The 20,461-nt window shown below is 32.8% G+C and overlaps 1 protein-coding gene across 1 annotated transcript in view; it reads right to left on the reverse strand.

Moving 5' to 3' along the window:
• The window catches only part of LOC106461332 (general transcription factor IIH subunit 2-like), a 78,196-nt gene that overhangs the window by 49,919 nt on the left and 7,816 nt on the right, over positions 1–20,461 (reverse strand). Inside the window, exon 5 of the mRNA XM_022388202.1 lies at positions 1,617–1,722. Within this exon, the coding sequence (XP_022243910.1) occupies positions 1,617–1,722 (106 nt within the window). The remainder of the gene's footprint in view (positions 1–1,616; positions 1,723–20,461) is intronic.

Consider the following 20,461-nt stretch of genomic DNA (forward strand, 5'->3'; position numbering starts at 1 on the left):
GTACCCATGAAATGTGGTACTTAAATAGTTTAGAAAGTTGTGTTTAAAAATCTGATGACATTCATGTGGATCCTCCAAAGTAATTTTAGGGTTAACTCACACTATCAGTGTGTCTGTAATTAATATTTTTCATCTTCACTTAGATCAATTATAATATTAATCTTTATATAAAAGGTAGTAGGTTAAGAGCTACTTCTGTAAAATGTATTACTAAAACCAAACAACATAAAAATATATAAACATAACGTAAACAACATATAACTCAAGTTACAATAAAAATATTTTAAAAAATATGATAGTAAAGTTTAATTGAAAACACTTTACCAAATAGTAAAATGTAACTCATTGCTATTGAATAATATTCATAAAATACAAGATAAGGCATACGTAAGGTATAACATTAGTTAGACATTTTAAGAGAAACTGCTACAAAACAATAAAAAGATAAAAATGCTTAATGAAGAGCAAAATTTTACTTGTGGCCTAATCAAAATGTTCAATTGCATCTATAACTTTAATAGTCTGTTTGATTACTAGGATAAATAACTTTGACAATAACAAACAAAGAGTAAGAACAATAATATTTTACACTTAAAGAGAGAGAAACAATTGAATGTTGTAACTGGATATTACATGAAAAAAAACGTTACAGTTTGGATATTTTAAGGACTTTTTGAAAAAAACAACAACATATTAACCCTACAAAGACTACAAGAAAAAATATTAAGAATTGTGAAATGTGCGTGAGACATCCAAAAAAAAATCAAGATCTCAATTGTTTTTCTGAACTTTAGAGAAACCAAAATGTAAAATATATAGATAAAACTCTGGTAAGTGAAATGATAATTAAGCTTAAAATAATTTTTAAGAAAATATAATAGCTACAAAACCTTTCCAGTGACAAAGGTTTTTTTTTTCCACTGGTTTCATTAAAACAAAATTTCATGTGTTTATTACCCAACTCAATAGCATCTATTATAATAATACTCAGTTTTTGTATGTCCTGAAAATTTAAGTGCACCTTATTATCTAAATTTCAAGAGATGTAAACAAAAGATGGATGTAAATATACTTTAGAAGGTATTTTGTACAACACTATATTAAAATCTTAAAGTTCTTACAAAATCTAAATTACAAGTTGATTTACTGACAGTATTAAGTACAATAAAATTTCACCCTAACTAAACTATAGCAAAAGCATACAAAAGTTAGTGTTAATTTATCTCATTATAAAATGTAAGCTGTACTTAATAAAGGACTAACTAATGTTAGGCCTAATACAAGTGAATTAACAGATTTCAGTGTCTGTGATTAGAATGCTTTTGTATTATTCTAGAAATCCTATATTTAATGAAGTACTGTTGCATTAAAGATACTAATTTGACTAAAAATGTTTCACATGTCTCTGCCAGAGTGACAATCTTTAGTACGCAGAGTTAAAAGATTTTTTTTTATAAACTTTATAAAATTTGAATCAAATATAATTACAACCAACTGAATGTATGAACTACCATAGTATTATTTTTTTCATAAGATCCTCTTTATTTTAGTACTAAAATGATTATATAAAATCACTAAACAAATATACGATTTAAGGTTTTATACGTATGTCTTACTTTAAGGTTTGAGCAGCCAATTCTAAGGAATTTTGCAATGAAGGTTCCCCTACACAGACAGCATCAGCTATATCCTTTAAGCCTGCCATGCAATGCTTAGCATTTCCTGTAGAAAAGATATGTAATTGACAACTTTTACATTCAAAAAGATAAAAGGCCATGACAAATAGAACCATAGACAGAAAGAACTAAATAAATATGCATTTCTTTTTCAAAATAATAAATAAACATCAAAATTATATGTGTGAATTACCTACAAGGGAAACTCAATATAGCTGTACAGTTTTTGTTTATTAGCTTTAAACTTATTCTTAAACATACCTTGGACTAAAAATAAAGTACTATGTAAAAATAAACAAAAACATGTTTTTAAATTTGATGACGAAGAACCCACTTTGAGACTAATAATGGCTGGAGAAGGCTTGAATGGGTAATGAAGAAAAACTTTAATACAACAGCAAATGTACAACGTTTCGACAAGGTTTTGTCATCATCAACATGTTTTTGCCTATCCACAGCTTATTAAGTTTACACTGCTTCAAAACCTTAAATGGCTGTCAGATAATCTTTACTTGAACTTTATTTTTAATTTGTTGTAAGTTATGTAAATGTATGATGCAAGAAACTGACAGTTGGATTATAAACAAAATTCCTTTTCAAACTCAAATACAATTGTTCTTTAACTGGCAAGCTTTACCCAAGTATTTTGATTTACTGGAAGTTGCTTTTTAGGTGCTCATATCCAGAAACTTCTTTGTCTGAATTAAGTTTGTTTCTTATAATGTAGATAAGGAAAATATTGGCAGGCTGTTTCTCAAGAATGTCTTTATATGACTACTTGATCACATTTTTTGCCACACAGAACAACAAACTGTAGCTGACATCTCAGAAAAAAGTGTCTCAATAACTCAACAGAACATTAACAAAATTAAATGGCTTGCTTACATAGTACAATAATAATTTTTATTATACTTTTTACTTTAAACAAATAGTCAAACCACCTATTAATTTCAATGTAGCAATGAATGAGTGTCAAAATGACTGATATGGGCAATACAGAAATAAAAGTCTCTCTTCTTCATCAATATCAATGAAACAATGGCTTCATCTATCAATACATATGTGTATAACTAATAGATACAAATACCTGTAAGAGAATTTAAAGTAAAGATCACTTAAAGCCCAACCAGAATAAAAAAACTTTTTTTCAATATAATCTAACTTTAGAAAACTCAGTTCTACTATGCAATTAAATAAATAAACTCATTACATTAGATAAAAGAACAATCAAACACATATGATTTTCAAAATGTACTTCAGCTCCAAAAGTCTATTATCACACAATGTTTCAAATTCATTCATGGACTGTGAAATATGTTTCAAGTAGGCATTAATCTACAGTCAATCATGTGTTTCATAGTGGAGAAACATACCAATGGGTACACAATACAAAACCAAAGCATTTAACTATCACACCAGGATGGTTGTATTCTGCCTTGAGGGAAAAATTTCAATATCATATTAAAACATTATAGAAATAATCTTGAAATGGTTCTTCCACACAGTAAAAAAAAAATACTTCAGTGTTGAAAGCTACTCAATAAAAAAGTTATGGTCATCTAATATTCTACAAAAATATTTAAAAAATCCAAACTTTTGATTTTGGGTTGATTTAATTTCTGAATGAAAACATTAATGTTTGTAAATTTCCAAAATTTCTTATGAGCATAATATGGTACTCATAGCACCCTAGGAGGTACATCATAATAGTTTTGAAAAAAATAATACAAATTTAACCTTGTAACTTGCATACAAGTGTAGTTTCATCAATATTTAGCCAGTTACTGTTTCTCAACCTCGGCTGTTTTGGACAAACTACATACTAAGTTTAGCTAGTTGTTTTCTTCTGATTACCTTTAATATTGTTATATTATTATGTTTTTATCAGCTATTATGTAATTTATTATTTTGTATCTTCATTAACCCTGGTTTTGTTTGTGCTGTGGGAAAGTTTATGCTATCAATCCAACACGGTTTAAAGTAAAACATACTAGTTTTTAATATTCACAGTTAGGATAGCCTCTGGCAGTATATAGTTGGAGTGCTAAAACCAGTTTTCTTTCACAAAGTTAGAGAGAGCAAGGTTCCAAACAAATATATAACAATGACTATGATTCAACACAAGAACTAGCATTTCTGTGTTTCCTAAGTAAGGTATGCTATTTTTATTTCTTCTTGTTTCATTAATAATATTTGTTATACTAGTTAATACATAAAATATAATTACTTTTTATTCTTGTTTGTCACTTATAATTATACTTTAATTATAAAGACTGTTTTGCATTGTTAAATTAGAACTTGTATTTAGAAATAATCTAAATTTCCTAAACTGGCCAAACCTTGAGAGATATTATTAGGTTTACAGCCAAAAAATATATTTAACAGCAAGGAACCCAACTTATGAAATAAACCATTCTATTCTTTTTTAATAGAAACATAAGAGAAGTATATTTAATTAGCTATACTGATGACCTGGTTGATTTTTAGTTTTGCTGTAAATACATAGCTTACTCTGATCAGAAGTTACTATTATTATTATTATTATTATTATATATATATATATATATATTCACATGCTGAGTGCTGATTTGTGTCAATAAACACAGTGAAACTAATTAGAAATTTCTCCCTTCAAAAAATATATTATTATTCATAATATCTTACATATAATGCATACTTTGTCTTTAGGCATTCTAACCTATTTAATTTGGTATGCTGTTGAAGTTCCTTTTCCATGGACAGTCATTTGACAAGTGTGTACATAATGAAGAATAAAACTGCAATCTAAAATTTTTGATAACAATGTAGACATATACAAGAATCTTGAAGAATAAATCCAAAAACGTCAACGTTTAAGAGCTTTATAGCATTAACATATAATACACAGAAGCAGAGACTGTATATATTTGATAACTACATCATGTACATACGTGAACAATAAGTTGAGACTGTTAGAGCTGTGCAAGTATTCAAAATTACAAGTTCAAGTCAAGTCTCATTTTAGTCTCCACTGGAGCCTGAATGCAAAAATATTTAATTCTAACCTCTGATTAAATGATTAGTAAATGTGGATTTAAAATAAGGAGAGAAAGGAGAGTTTTCTGGAAGAACAAAAAATCATATCATACACAAAAAAACTCTTATTTTAAATCCATTAACCAAATACCTAGTGACATTATACAATATAAAGATTTGTTTTAATGTTTAGTACCTCCCATTTTTCTAACATGTAAATATGAGCTGAAGCAATCATGTATACCTACATAATAAAGTTTTATTTTTTTAGCTTAAAGTGTACTATATAGTCAATTTTCTAGTGTTACTGATTATCATTATTCATTAGTACTTCCAAAGTAGATAAGTGCATGCTTTTACTTTAATAAGAGTCCAATGCATTTACTCTTTTGATAATCATCAATTATTTTTAAATATCAGTATTACCAAACACAAAGTATTAAAAGTGTATTACACTATCATTTATATATTATTCCTAGTATCATATTCATTAGTATTTCTGTATTAAAGCATTTCTACATTTTTTACACTTAAAGCATCATTTGTTTGTAATTATGCACAAAGCTAAACAATGGGCTATCTGTGCTCGGCCCACCACGGGTATCAAAACCTGGTTTCTAGCACTGTAAGTCCACAGGTAAAGCATCATGAAGGTTTGAGCATGGATTGAAAAAGAAATTATGACTCTAGAGATTATCAGTTTCATAACTGAAGCATGTACACTAGTTTCCTGATTGTCTGTGTTTGATAACTTTAAGATGTAAATATACACAAATTTCCCATATTGTCTATGTTTCATAATTACAACATGCACATAAATATCCTGAATGGTAAAGCCAAGATTCTCTATGTTTGTTAGATATACACAATTGTTCCAGTTTAACTTTAATGAGTGTTATGGTTTAGATAGTTCATATATCACAAATGTTAAATTTAATTATTTTAGAACTGATAGTTTATTACAAGATTGCTTATGTAACTGTTACAAATCATATGTTGTGCAGTTAAATAGTTATGAGGTGATGATTGTTATATTATTGCATCATCTTACTGCACCTTCTGACTTTTTCTCATTGTTTTAAGAGAGATTTATTGCATCATAATATCTATTAGTGTGTAGAATTTTCTATACCCCTATCAGGGTATAAGTAAACGTAGAAAATTTAGTTCAAGAGATAGATCTAAAGTATATAGTGCAATTTTTAAAGTGAAATTATCACAGATTGTATTATAATAATAGAGCAGAGAAGAATAATTCATCTTTTCAATTGTGTTTTAAAGTAACTGAACCAGCCTGTGTGGATTTTTATGAAAAAGAGAATTACTTAAAGCTCTGTATATAACTGTGATCACCACCAGTGTAACAAATATTTGTATATAAGATTTGTCTTAATGTATTATTTTAAAACAAGTGAACTGTGTGTTGTTTGTTATCGTTGAAATTTATCACCAATAAGTCACTGACATCTACTGTAAAGAATCCAGCCCATACACAAAAAAAACTAACAATGTTTAATAACAGCAACATGTATATGTACACAACTTTTCTGAAAGATAAAGCTCAGGTTGTCAATTTTTGATAATTATATAATGTACTCAAGTTTCCTGAAGGATAATGTCCTGATTGCATCTTTAAAAATGGGAAGGTTTTGATTGTTAATTACAAGACAACTGAGCATCAAGGTGTTTTTTTTGTGGGTTTTTTTTATAAGTTTTTATAGGCAAGAAGTAGGACAAATTCCACACGTGAATCTGCCTCAAAAACAACATACAGAGGGTGGAGTACATCATATTAAAACAGTTTTGAATATGCAAATAAGCAATCACTTGACAATCACTAAAGATATAGAATTGCAGTGGAACTTAATGCATCATAACCAAATTTTGACGCTATTTCATTTCAACATTTTTTAAGTTATATGATTCCATCCAAAACTGATCACTTTTGGAAAAGTTATGTAACAGCCCTTCCTGAAAGTAAACATTTTCCAAAATTAAAAATGTATTTTTGATAGATACTCAACTCTCTCACATATAGCTTTCCTGATTCAGTGCTGCCATCTATATGCAAAATTTTTCTTGCCACTAGCTTTGAGACTTCTATTTAATCTCATGTTTCCATGCGATATTGCTGTTTTGTTGCATGCAAATGAGCATGCGACACCATCTCCTAGCATAAATGGCTCCCTCTATACTGATTGTTCAATCATCACCTCAAGATTAGGCAAGAAATTAAGATGCACCAGAAGTGGGGAGGAAGGGTGAAATGTGAAAGGGGTGAGTATCTATTAAAAATACATTTTCAGTGTTGGAAAATATTACCTTCCAATACAACACATAACATCTTCTCACATCTAGAGAGAATCCCATGTTGAAGTGATTGAGGGACCAGTGCAAAATATTACCCAGATGAGCCCCCTTCAGGAAGCACCCAAAGAGAGCCCATAGAGTACCCCACCCTATATCTTGATATCTTGGAATAGTACAGGGGCACACTTGTGGGAGACTGCACTTCATCTGTATGAGGGTATACTCTTCACCCAGAAAGGAAGTTCTACAAGGATGGACAGAAGATACAAACACAGTTAAAAACTTGCATCAGGCTTTCATAGGTGCTATATGTGTAGTGTGGCTATGGTGCATTAGATCATACATGGTGGATCAACTCTAGTCCAAAACCAGGCAGAGCTGAGAATTAGGCTTCTGGGCCACAGTAGAAGGAGAGTCTGTACCATATTCACCTCAAGCCTAGTGAGGCAGAATGGGAAATTAACATCTGCCTTGCAAATGAATGAGAACTTATGTTGGCTGATCCTGCACCAATCCAACACCAGACCACCAGGGAAACTGACTTCCAGATAGCAGTACGATGAGAGAAAGCTGGCCAGAGGAGTGAACTGTACTACATGGACAGAAAACCACTGCCCTACTCTCTACTGAGTGGAATTGGTCACAATCAGAAGGCATCCTCCATGGTCCTCCACCCTAGCAGCTAGGAACCAGGGAGTGGCGAGGACTCTCATGCTTCACTAGGAGAAAAAAGATGGAAATGAAAGTGCATTGGAGAGTTCAGAGGAGCACATCACCATAAGACAGTGCAACAAGTGATTTTGAAAACCCTATTTTTAAAAGCAGGCCAACAATAAGTTTTAAACTAGGCATGAGGAATGAGCAGGAATCCCCTGCCTACTTTACCCGTGCTAGTTTATGTGTGAATATGGTCTGAATTGGGTCTTATTTAGAAAAATGATCATCACAAGGATACCTCAAGTAGTCTTGCAGAACACCTCATCTCACGAGTGAGCACTATATTGGGCCAGGACAGCCCTACACTGTCAAGATTTTTGTTAGGTATACCATGGCAAGCAACACTTGTCACTGAGTTGGATCCTGTAAGGGACTAGAGGGTTCTGTAAAAAGAGGGGAAGAAAAAAAAAAAGAGTCCTACTCAGTCAGAGACAGTATGATGTGTGAAGAAAAGCAACCAGAAGCAGTCCATAGCCTGAAGAGGAACAAACGGCCAAATGATGGAGATATGTGCAACAAAGGTGTGAAGGGTTGTCCACATACCAGCATGAACAATCTTCTCTAATGGACAACAGAAGTGAGCAGCCAATGAGTGAGTTAGGTGACAAATTCGACAGGAGGACACATGGAAATGTCGACATACTTCTCCATCCAATGAAGAATACACTAAATGGATAAGCTGTCAGATACATTAAGTGAGAGTAACAGGAAAATGATTGCAAGTAGATGAAGGATTCTATGAAAAGAAGAGGCAGGATCAGGAACCACGAAAGGAAGAAGTGTGGGCTGAATAACAATGGACTGCATGAACAGGACAGAGGAAGCAGTCATGAATAAAGATGAAAATGGAAGGAAGAGATATACAGGTGAATGGACTATCACCCTACATGCTGCAGATGTTTTAAGGTTAAGGGAGTGATGAAACAGAATGCGAGAAGAAGCAATGCTGTACACACAGAACAACAACAACCCCACATGAGAAGGAAGAAGAAATAAGTATTAAGGGACAGATGGTAAGGGCATGGAGAACAAAATTAAGGACCCAGTCAGTTAGGTAAGAAGAAAGAGGAGGGCCCAAACAATGGGGAAACTGTAAAGTAGTCAATAGTCACTCCGTTACCAGCCCTGGTCAAAAAAGCTATGTGAATAACACAAATAGATGTAGAATAGAAGTATGAAAAGGTGGGAAGGACCAGCAGTGATAAATACACCATTTCTGCTGATAAACTTCAGAGGAGAACAGGCAAACAAAATGGGATAGGAAGAAGGCTACACATGAAAAGAGTCCCAACCATCCTGCAAGAGACAGGACAAATCTCATGCATGAAGCCAGAATAATGGAATGACTGGATAGAAGAGAGAAGTACAAGGCTGAAGAAGAATGGAGAGCAGAAGAGGAAGGGGAGGAAGTCAGAACGCTGAGAAGAGATTATGATTTGGCTGGCTAGGATGGCACTACCAGAAGGACCTGACAAAGAGTGTTCCGAATGAGAGAGAGAACTTCTGGGAGGATAAACACAAAGAAAGAGATCAGACCATTCCTAACTGAATTCATCCACTGTCAGTACTGATGTATGAGGAATAGAAGATCTCAATAGGGGGGAAGCTTAAGATTGTTGTAAGCAGCAAAGGCATCAATGTGAAGAGTGCCCAGAAAAGAGAAAAGCCATAAAAAACACAAGGATTGAGAGACTTCAGAAAGGGATCCCAAAATAGGTTCCATTGATCATGTAAGAATCTGCAATAAAAGACATGTGAGCATGACCCAAAGGGATAATGGGTTCCAAGAGAGTCCAAGATCCCAATAGATAGAGACTCTCTCAAATATAAAAAGGAGAAAATAGAGATGTGGAAACCAAACCCTCCATGCCCACATATGCAGTGGAAAAGTCTGTGCTCTGCTGAGATGGGAAGTGAAGAATGCACTGAAATGAACCATATAATGGGTGGGTGGGAAATGAGACTTCTCTAGCTTGACTAGTCAACCTAGACAAGTCACCTCTTAAAGAAGAAAAAGAGTACAGTCAAAGAAGTCCTGTTGGAATGGAGCTAACAGAAGCATGTCATTCACATAGGGAACCTCAATCCCAAGCCGAGAATGTGATGATCAAAGACATGCACTATGCACCAAAAACAAAATGTGCATGGGGCTGATGTCAGGCTAAAAGGAAGGACTCGAAACTTATAAACTCGATCATGATGCACAGCACAGATCAAGATAGTCGGGATGATGATAAGATGGAGACTGGAATGTGAAGGTAAACATCAGATGTCAACTTTGGTCATCCAAAGCCCCAGAGAAAATTAAAATAAGGAAGGTCAAGAAACTTATGGATACAGAACAGAATAACTCGATGCCATCCCCCACTTACAGAAGAACACAGAATGTCAAAGTAGATGTATGTCTGCACTGGAAGAAATGTTAGCAAATCTAGGTAGTGGGAAAAGACTGCCCAAAATCCATGACCTCATGGACAGAAATTATGGGACGAGAGAAGTCCATCTCAAAGCCTAATAAAGCCCCAGGCTGCATAGAAGACTCCACCACACATTTCACAATAGCCATTACATCCCCAGACAGACAAAGAAGCACCTGATGCCATTGTGGTAGTCTGTCTAAAATGAACAAAGTCCACATATTCAACACTAGACAGTGTGGAAATGACCATCTCTGTGTAATTCATATTGTGGAAAATAAGAGCCAAAGTCTGTACAGGCAGAATAGTTCAAAAATAAAAGAAAAACAAAAAATATCTCCAAAACAGTTGATTTTGTAGATTCTACAACCAAAGTCTGATTTTGAGAAAACTCACACGGGTGAAAAAAAGAAACATCCGAAAACATGAGTACCAAATCAATCAGTATAGAGGATGTAAACTGTGCTAGGAGGCAGCATCACACACCTATTGGTGGAGGGCTGTTGCATGCTCATTTGCATGCAAAAACACAGAAATATTACATGGGAGTTACAAGGTTAGTGACAAACGAAAAAATTCGCACATAGAGGGCAGCACTGAATCGGGAAAAATACATATGAGTGGAGGTTACGTATAATATTAGAATAAAAGTTAACATTTTCCTAAATTGAAAATGCATTTCCAATAATACTCACACTTATAGCTTTTTCCAGCATGAAGCACAATACCTGTGGATGCAGAAAAAAACCAAAAATTCCCTCCCAGACTTTTCAGCCATCAAGTGAGGAGCATGCTCAACAGCAACCAGGAAAGAGCCTAAAACATCACACTCTTGAATAACCAACAACAACAAACAAATCAAAGGCAGCTTATCCCAAAGTGGTATTTTTTTCATTCGAACAACCTTTTTTGAGGTCAATTTGTTCTGTTAGAGCAAGGGTGGGCCATCCGCCACATCCACCCAAGAGAATCAAATCCTGGATATCAGAGATGGGATAGGAGAGACCTGATATGCCTTCATACCAGAAGTAATAATCCTGGAATTCATGTCGTAAATGAGCTTGCCAATCGGAATGATTTTTTTTATTATTATAATTATTATAAATTACTATTACGAAAATCAACTAGATAACACTGATGATGGTAAAAGTATATCTGAACAATCGTAATACTGGGAAGCATTGATGTAGGTGGAGAATATAATGAGACAAACATCACAAGAGCAATTGTGTGGGGTATAAAAGACTGGAGGAAGTGAGAAAAAAATAAGACCAATACTTAGATGGGCAAAGGAAGAAACCTTGGCAGTTGAGTAAGAGCTATAAGTGGGAGAGGAGGTATGTATGTATTGGAAGAGCCTTTTACAATGTAAATTACAATGCAGGGCTCTTGTAAAGACATATGGTCATCAGATAAAGAATGACCAAATGTGGTAATGTAGATTTTAATGATGTTGTGAGGCTGCAAAATCATTTTAATAGAACATACTCAATCTCTAAAGAATATCACTGAATATAGTTAAGATTAAGCCAAAACTGGTAAGATTCAAGATTGAAAAATTGAAGGAAGATAAAGCACCCAGATCAAACAAGTGAAAGTATAAAAAAGAGCAGATTTATAGACCATTCATCTTAAATTTTAGTAACTTCATTAAAAGTTGTGAGGTGCCAAAAGATAGAAAAGAATACCAATTTTTAAATGTGGAGAGGAAGACTGTTCAAGTATTTAAAGACTTGTTAGTTTTACTTCCAAGATGGGAAATTACTTGTCTATAATTTAAATAATTCTAAAAGAGCACTTAGACCAAGTTCTGATGAGATCAAAGACAGTCACAATGGATTTAGAAACAAAAGTTTTTATGAAAATGCTACATTTAATCTAGGGAAGGGTATAACAGTGGATTTGGTGTAAATAGACTTTCAGAAAGCCGATGATAATGTGCAATATAAAATCTTATCAGGGACATTTCATTTATTAGGGCAGGAGATAAGCTAATTAAATTAATTGAGAGTTGGTTGGGTGACTGTTATAAACAGGATGAAATCACAGTGGACTAATATTAATGCTACATATGGTGCTAGGTCCTTTGCTATTTCATATTTTCTTTGAAATCATTGATATAGGAATAAATAGTAAGTTGGTTAAATTTTCAGATGAGTTTCAAGTTGTACTATACATACTAAAGCTTTGCAGAAAGACATGAACTATTTGGTATGTTAAGCTAATATTAGGCAGATGTATCTAAATCTTAATAAAATTAAGGTTATGAATATTGGTTATCATATATAATTATTCTTATAGCTTTGCTGAAAAATCTCTAAGTGAAGCACATAAAAATGATCTGGGCATAGATATTATAAAGTTTCTACAGCTTTCTTACAATGTATGCCAGAAAGTAATATGGGAAACATGATGCTAGAAATACTGAGTAAAAGTAAAAGGAAATTAACAGTTCACTCTATACATTGCTAGTTAAGCCTCATTTAGAATACAGTGTTTTGTTTTGTTCACCTTATGAAGAAAGGATATGGAGTTGTTGAAGAGGTTTCAGAAAAATTTGATCAAGATAATTCAAGGTTTGGAGGGCTTATCACATGGGGATAGGTTGATTTATCTTGATATGTTCTTGCAGAGAGTAAAAAATACTTTGGTAACATGATAAAAGTTTTTATGATTTTTAAATGATATTTTCAAAACATGCAGGCAGTAAAAATAGAAGACATAAGCTTTTGATATCGAAATGATAGACACACTTCCAGTTAACTCAGTGTTACTTTATTCTAATAGTTAATAAGTTGATTCTGATTTTTAATTTACAACAATCTCACCCCCCTCATTTTGTTCCAATATATAAATAAGTAATTCAGACCAAATTTTATATATTCATATTGAATAACATTTAGGGATTGCTAATTGTAGATGAAATTTTACCTTGTAGCTTGCATTATATTTGCATATTTTGAATATTCTATGATATTCCAGAATATTCTAAATAATTCTGGAAGGTTCTAGATTATTCTGGAATGTGCTAGCATATTATTCTCAAATATTGTAGCATATTCTGGAATATTCCAGAGTATTCTACATTACTTAGAATGTTCAAAAACATTTCATATATAAATAATCCATGCTGCCACTTTTTTTACTTCTGGAACATTCTGTACAATATGACATAAATTTCTAGAATTTCTGTGAGAGCATATAAGTACTTAAGCAGGTTCTTCTGTATAATTTCAGCTGACAACATATCAGTGTATCATTATAAAAGGATACAGCAACACAAAGTAATACTATACTTTGGCTGCTTGGTGCAGAAGAAACTGAACTAACAGGAAACAAATTACCTTCAAATAGGTGTTTTTTGGTTTTTTTCTATCATCACAAAACATTAAAGAAGGCAGTTTGTGAAAGCTCAAAGGTTGTAATCAAGGATGATGTAGCTTTTCAGAACAAGGCTTAAATTCCTATTTGTCCAGAACATCATGCCATTATCAAACTCTACAAGCTTTTTGAAAAATAGGCTAAAGAAGAAGAGTTTGTCAATAATTTGAATGGCATTCTTAATCACTCAGAGGGTCGCCCTGATCCTGATCAAGATCCTGGAAGACAACGACTTTCTTCTTGTTCTGAGGAAAGGAGGATGATGGAGGTCCAAAGGCCAGGTAGATAAGGTTCTTTCTTTAAAGGAATTAAGGGCTGAGAAAAGAAGTGAGGCAAGTATGGACAAGAGGTGGCATGCAAGCAGGAACAGCAGACCTTGAATGAAAGTATCAGTTGTTAATAAACATCCCATAGCAGTGATGATGAAGTTGGTAGTACAGTACCAATAACAGTGATGAGGACAGAGGAGCAATTGAAGAATTATCATCTTCTAAACCTAATAAAATGGCAAGAAGAAATATGATCACTCTTGATTTAGCAGTAGCTATGGACAGAACCAAGTTGAATGACAGAAATGTAACATTTGTCCTTATTGATACAGCTCCAGGCCTCGGTCATAATGTGCAGGAGCTAACCATCAACCCTTCTTCGATCCAAAGATCTTGACATCACTTCAGTGAAGAACTTAAAGGAACAGTTCCAGCCAACAGTCACTTGCACTTCAATGGAATAGCAAGCTCCTTCATGACCTCACAGGAAAAGAACAAATGGATCATTTGGCAATGATCCTGTCTGGAGCAAGAGTAAACCAACTCTTATGTGTTCCAAAGTTGATTTCTAGCACTGGAAAAGCTCAAGCTTCTGCTGTGGCCCATTTGCTGGAAGAGTGGGAAGACATTAATCATGTATAGGTAGTTTGCTTTGGCACAACAGCAAGCAACATTGGTCACAGAAATGGAGCATGTTTGCTGTTATAACAAAGATTAAACAAGCATCTTCTATATTTGGCATGCTGGCATAATATCTTAGAACATGTTCTGGCATGTTTTTTAAAGACTGTAAGATATTGGTCCAGATATTGTTATTTTTCATTGAATCCAGAAATCTTGGGAATACATGGACCAGTCCAGTTATGAAACTGTAGCTGGTCATGATGAAGTAGAAGATGCCATAGAGGAAGTTAAGAGGATTGTCATTAAGTTTGCTAAAAAACAACCCAGAGACGATTATCAAAAGCTACTTGAACTAACCATAAATTTTCTTGGTGGCATCCCTCCTTGCAGAGTGTGATGTATAGCACCTGGGTCACTGCATCATGCACAATGGATGGCCGAGGCATTATATACTTTCAAGATCTGGATGTTTATGGGACAATTTAAGCTTACTGGTTGTGACAAAAGAAGACTCTGTGAAATCAGTATCTTTGTTATTCGAGTCTATCTTAGAGAATGATTCACTGCTCCTGATGACATTTCTCCTCCTCACAATGATCTTACCTTCCTACAATGTCATGTTAAGTATAAGAAAGTGAATTCTACTATTTTAAAATCTACTGAACATCTATGGTATTTCAATTAGGAACTCACTGGTTTGGCATTTTTTGATTAAGCTGTATCCACAAAGACAAAAGGAACAATGGTAAAGGCACTAAATGAGAAGGAGGGCAAGGATGAACCTCCAAAGCACATCCAGCTGAATATCAGGAAGTCTGAGAACATGTCAGCTGAAGATCTCGTCACAAAGAACACAACATACTTCTTCAAGTGCCTTGAAATTCCATCTAGATTTCTGGATTATGACCCCGAATCAATGGAGCTCAGAGATGACCACAGGGAGGCATTGCAGACAATTCAACACTTGAATGTAGTAAATGATAATGCTGAAAGGGGTATGGCCCTAATTGAAGAGCATAATATCATCATAACAAAGAAAAATTAACAGAAACAATTCCTCCTTCAAGTTGTACAGGATCATAGAAGATGCTTTCCTAACAGCAGAAAGGAAACAATAACAAAGCAAAAGTGACTAATCACACCAAAATAATTTAAGAATCATATACTTATGTAATTATACTATTGTACAAACAATAAAATAATAGAGTATTTTAAATATATCATTCATAATACATAACAAGTATGATAGAACTTCAACTTCATTGAACAACCTCTAAATATCATCAAATATGTATGAAGTTTGGTATTTACTGTTATTCTGTACATTCAAACAAAATTATGGGGCAAGGGCTTTAGAATTTTTAACCTGAAATTTTACCTGCAAATAAGGACAACACTATTAGTCAGTCTATGAAATAGCTTGCCTTCTGGTGTGGTAGAAGCTGAAACACTGAAGGTGTTTTGAGATCAGAGTTGGATATAAGAAAAGGGGTTTTTAGATGTAGTATGAAGTACAGTAACAGTAAAAAATGTGACAGCCTAGATAGGAAGGGTGACAGTTTTGCCAGGACAGTCCTGTTTTTTTGGTAGTTTGTCCCAGAGTTTTGAGAAAAGTTCTCGGGATGCATAAAACATCCTGGTTTTGTGATAAAGACATCAAACTGTCAGTCATATCAAATCACAAATGTAATGGTCCTATTTAACTTACTCATTGTTGTAACACATACGCTACTGCCACTAAACTCTTTTAAAAGTTCTATCTGTGCATGGTGAAAAACCCAGGTCTGTATAGGTGTTTTAGTTGGTAGTACTGCAGTAGACCTATAGCAGTTGGTAAATGTGTGGCGGATGGTTAAACTTCAGGGACTGTTTTCTAAGGTATTTGTATTATTGAACATGGTTAACCTATTATATTGTCAAAATGTAGAAATAAAAGTGTATTTTTTCTGATACTTTGAAAAGAGGCTTTCCTTCTTTTATGACAAGTGAGTTGAATAACAAAGTTGAGTGCATTCTTTCCAAAGCTGTTTTTCTATAGCACACAGTAGCAGATCAGACATTACAGGATCAATTATTTCAAAAACAATGACAAAGTTAATACATTTAGAAATATTGTGGAACAGTTCAATAAATCTAAAGTCAATTTAATAAAAGTTATTTCAAATTTGTAATAATCATTTTGAAATTAGGGGTAAGGGCTGAGCTGTCCCAATTTTTCAGTCACTCAATAGATGGGCCAAATGGTCCTACTTGTATTTCAATAAATATTTGTTATGTAAATAATAAAATATAAATCTACATAGTACCTTTCAATTGTATCTATGTACATATCAATGTTTACTTGATTTTTGGATCCTTCTCACAGTATTTGAAAACATAACTTAAAATTATGTATATAGGGTTTTGACTTGCACAGAATATTAAAAAAAATAAAGAAATCTTTTTTTTTTCAAAGGGTTATGAAGGAGTCCCAAGAATGGAGAAGTCATAGGGTTTTGCAGGCTCTCAGATTTGATTGAAATGATTTACTTAAAAATTTATAATAGTTTTTATGCATACACTTAAAAACATTAATCTAAATTCAGATTTTTGAAAATTTCTAATTTGACCCCACAATAGGGATCAAAGGAGTTTTCAAAGCTTTCATTATTAGATCCACAGATATTACAAGAAAATTGCCGTGGACATGAAAGGGATTATTTAAAGTAAGCAACAACTGATCAATTTCCCAAATTTTCAAACTGGAGACTGTAAATGGGTGATCAAAGTTAGGGAATTATAATGATTAACTGAATTACTGACTAACAAGAAATGTGTAAATGGTCTTTAAAAACAAGGTTTGTAGAATGCTTTGCATCCTCCTAGTTTCAGATAAATTTTCTCATGTAGTTTACGAGTTCTTTTGTAAACTGTTAATAACAGCAATTATGCAGTTTAGTGATTGTTGAGGAGCTCATGCTTGTTACTTCAGACAATATAAAGCATAAATAATGTAAAACAACATTTATGTAAAACATATGTATGTACAGTTAAAAGGAATACAAATTAAAATCATTACACAATAAATAGTTATTAAAACCCTACCTTAAAAAGACTCTACATATGCTTTGGTATTCTATGACAACATCTTCAGGAATAATGGACGAGGTACGATTAGGACTTGTATACCCACATAATCATTTACATTCCTGTAGCGTCATCTATTCTTAAACTACTCAAGGTTACAAAACCTCTGTCTAGTATTTTATTATTTCCAGACCTGGACCAGGTTCCTTGTTTAATATGATATTTTTGTTGTTGTTTTTTATTATGATAGTTTCTCCAATATTTAATTCTACCTGATTTATCAACTTAGTGTTACTCCAGTCTATAACACAAGATGTTTACACCACAAGTTCTGCTAATACCAATTCATTTACTTGTATTTTTCTACCATGTTTTTATATTCCTTGATCCTTAATTTTCAATTTCTACTCATTTGGTCAATGTAAGTTTGGTCACAGATACACGGAATTTTTTAAATCCCACATTTACCAATTTCTTCTGTCCTATCTTTTGTACTCATGAGACTATTTAATTTACAATGCAGAGAGAATGTTACACTACATTCTATGTATTTTTTCATTATATTATCTATTCTTGTAAATAAGCCTTGAACATATATAATCGATAACATGAGAGTTTGTTTGCTATATTTTTTCTCTAACTATGTACGTGCCAACATTCTTAATTTATTGATATGTTTATGATGCAATCTGTCAATAATTTTGACTGTCACATTATATAATGCCACCCACAGCTGAAAGGGTGAGAATGTTTGGTGGGATGGGGATTTGAACCCACTACCTGCAGATTGCAAGTCGTGTGCCCTAACCACCTGGCCATGCCAGGCTTGATTTCAGGTTCTAAACACAAAGGTGGATAATTTTGGTGTCCATGGGTGACACAATCTATTGTGTTGTGTACCACCACAAAAAAATGGCTTTCTATAAACAGAAGTTGAGACATCCATTATCCTGTTTGATGGACATGTCTAAGATATTTAGCTGACCCTTTTTTTCCCATCTCTTATGTAAATCTGATGGTAGAACTGATTGAAATGAGATGTTTTACAAATTCCATTAAATTCTCAATGTCATTGTGCCACACTAAAAACATATCATCTACATACCTTAACCACACTAAAGGCTTCATTTGTGATGTGTTGAACATCTTAATTTCGAAATAGAGATTTTGTAAGCAAAATGAAATTTGATATGGTCAAGTGCAAAATTATTTAACTAAGTCTACCTTATACTGATCCATGAAAAACAATTAATTTCTTATTATATTGCAACATCATAATTCACGTGAAGTATAAAATGATAAAGCAGGTTTTAAAAAATTCAGATTGTAATTATGGTGGAAGTTACAATATATTTTCTTTTAGATACATATCATGAGACTAAGCTTTTATCACTGTTTCAATCTCTATGTGAAATTCCACTGAACTGGAAGTCATATGGGCTCATACATTTGACATGAACAGAAAAAGAGCTTCCATTACGTATTTAGATAACTAATCTATAAATTCTCAAAACTGAGATATGTTCCAACATGACAAATGAGACTGTGAAAAGTTAACAGGTTAATTATTTATGAAAGCACACTTGTATTAACGTTACAAGGTCAAATTAGTATCATTTTGTTCAAAATTATCATGTCTTTCCTCCCAGAAGCCTACGAATGACATATTATGCTAAAATAAATTTCAAGAAATTCACAATAATGATTTCATTCAGAGCACACTGAAATCAACTCACAATCAAACCATGCAATTTTTACTTATTTTTTATGTATAAAATTAAATACATAAAACTTCTTTTACTGAATAAATTTCAGCTCTGAAGTATTTTTCCCCTTTAATGTGTTGAAGAACAACTACAAGTTTATTTTCAATAATTTTGTTTTAATTGAATGGTGCAATTTTCATCTTTAACATTATCCAACTTAGGAACTTTTATTTTGGGCTTATTACTTAATGTGCAGTGATCACTTTCTAAATTCTGGCTACTCTGAAGTTTATTCTGTTTCACAAGAAAACTGAAAAGCAACACTTCTGCATCCTGATTACAAAAAAACAGTAGAATTTCTTTTCCTTTCATACTACTGCCCTAAGCTGGACTTTCTGGTAATCAAGAACAAAATAAAAAATGAAAAAGGTTATGAGTTTGAGTCTAAGTTATAGTAATCAGTGCGTACAACAGTTTAAATTCATACTAACACAGCCAACATCAGTTTAATAATTATTCAATGGATCTAAAAAAAAGGGAAGTGCTCAACTCATGCATATGGACAATGATCAGCTTTGAAAAACTAGTGAACACACATTACAACACAATTTACAATTGGTAGTTGGTTCTAATAAACTGATAACAGTTATATTTAGTCAGGGTATGATGGTATGACAATCTTGACCTTTGCCTATCTGAAACACTATTTTGTGCCAAAACTTCACTTAGCTTCCCACTGAGGCTGATATATATATATATATATATATAAAACCTGCATTTGCATTTTGCGGACCAATGCATCTAGCATATGTTTTGTACATTTAGCTACAAAAAGAAAATTTATAACCTCCCAAGTAATATTTTTTTATTATTATAACCTATATTTCTAAGATATATATTGTATTACTTATAGATAAAAGTAATATTTGTATAGAATCAACATATGTTTCTACTAATTTCACAACACAGGAAAGGAGCAGTGGGACTAGTAGTTTTGGTTACACACTCCCACAAGCTCAGAAAGGAATGTCAATTGATTGACACAACAAAAATGAATTAATAAATCTACATACAAATTCAGTACTATAAAAACCATGAAGTCTATAAGTAGCTGAATTAAATCAAAATAAAATAAACAGCAGCCATGCTTAAAAAAGCATTAATTAAACAAATAAGTCTGCTCTTAACAACAACAAAAAAATGAAGGCATTTAATAAAACTTTTCAAATATACATATACATATATATATATATATATATATATATATATATATATATATA

The sequence above is a fragment of the Limulus polyphemus genome, unplaced genomic scaffold, assembly GCF_000517525.1.
Source record: "Limulus polyphemus unplaced genomic scaffold, Limulus_polyphemus-2.1.2 Scaffold936, whole genome shotgun sequence".
Taxonomy (NCBI): domain Eukaryota; kingdom Metazoa; phylum Arthropoda; class Merostomata; order Xiphosura; family Limulidae; genus Limulus; species Limulus polyphemus.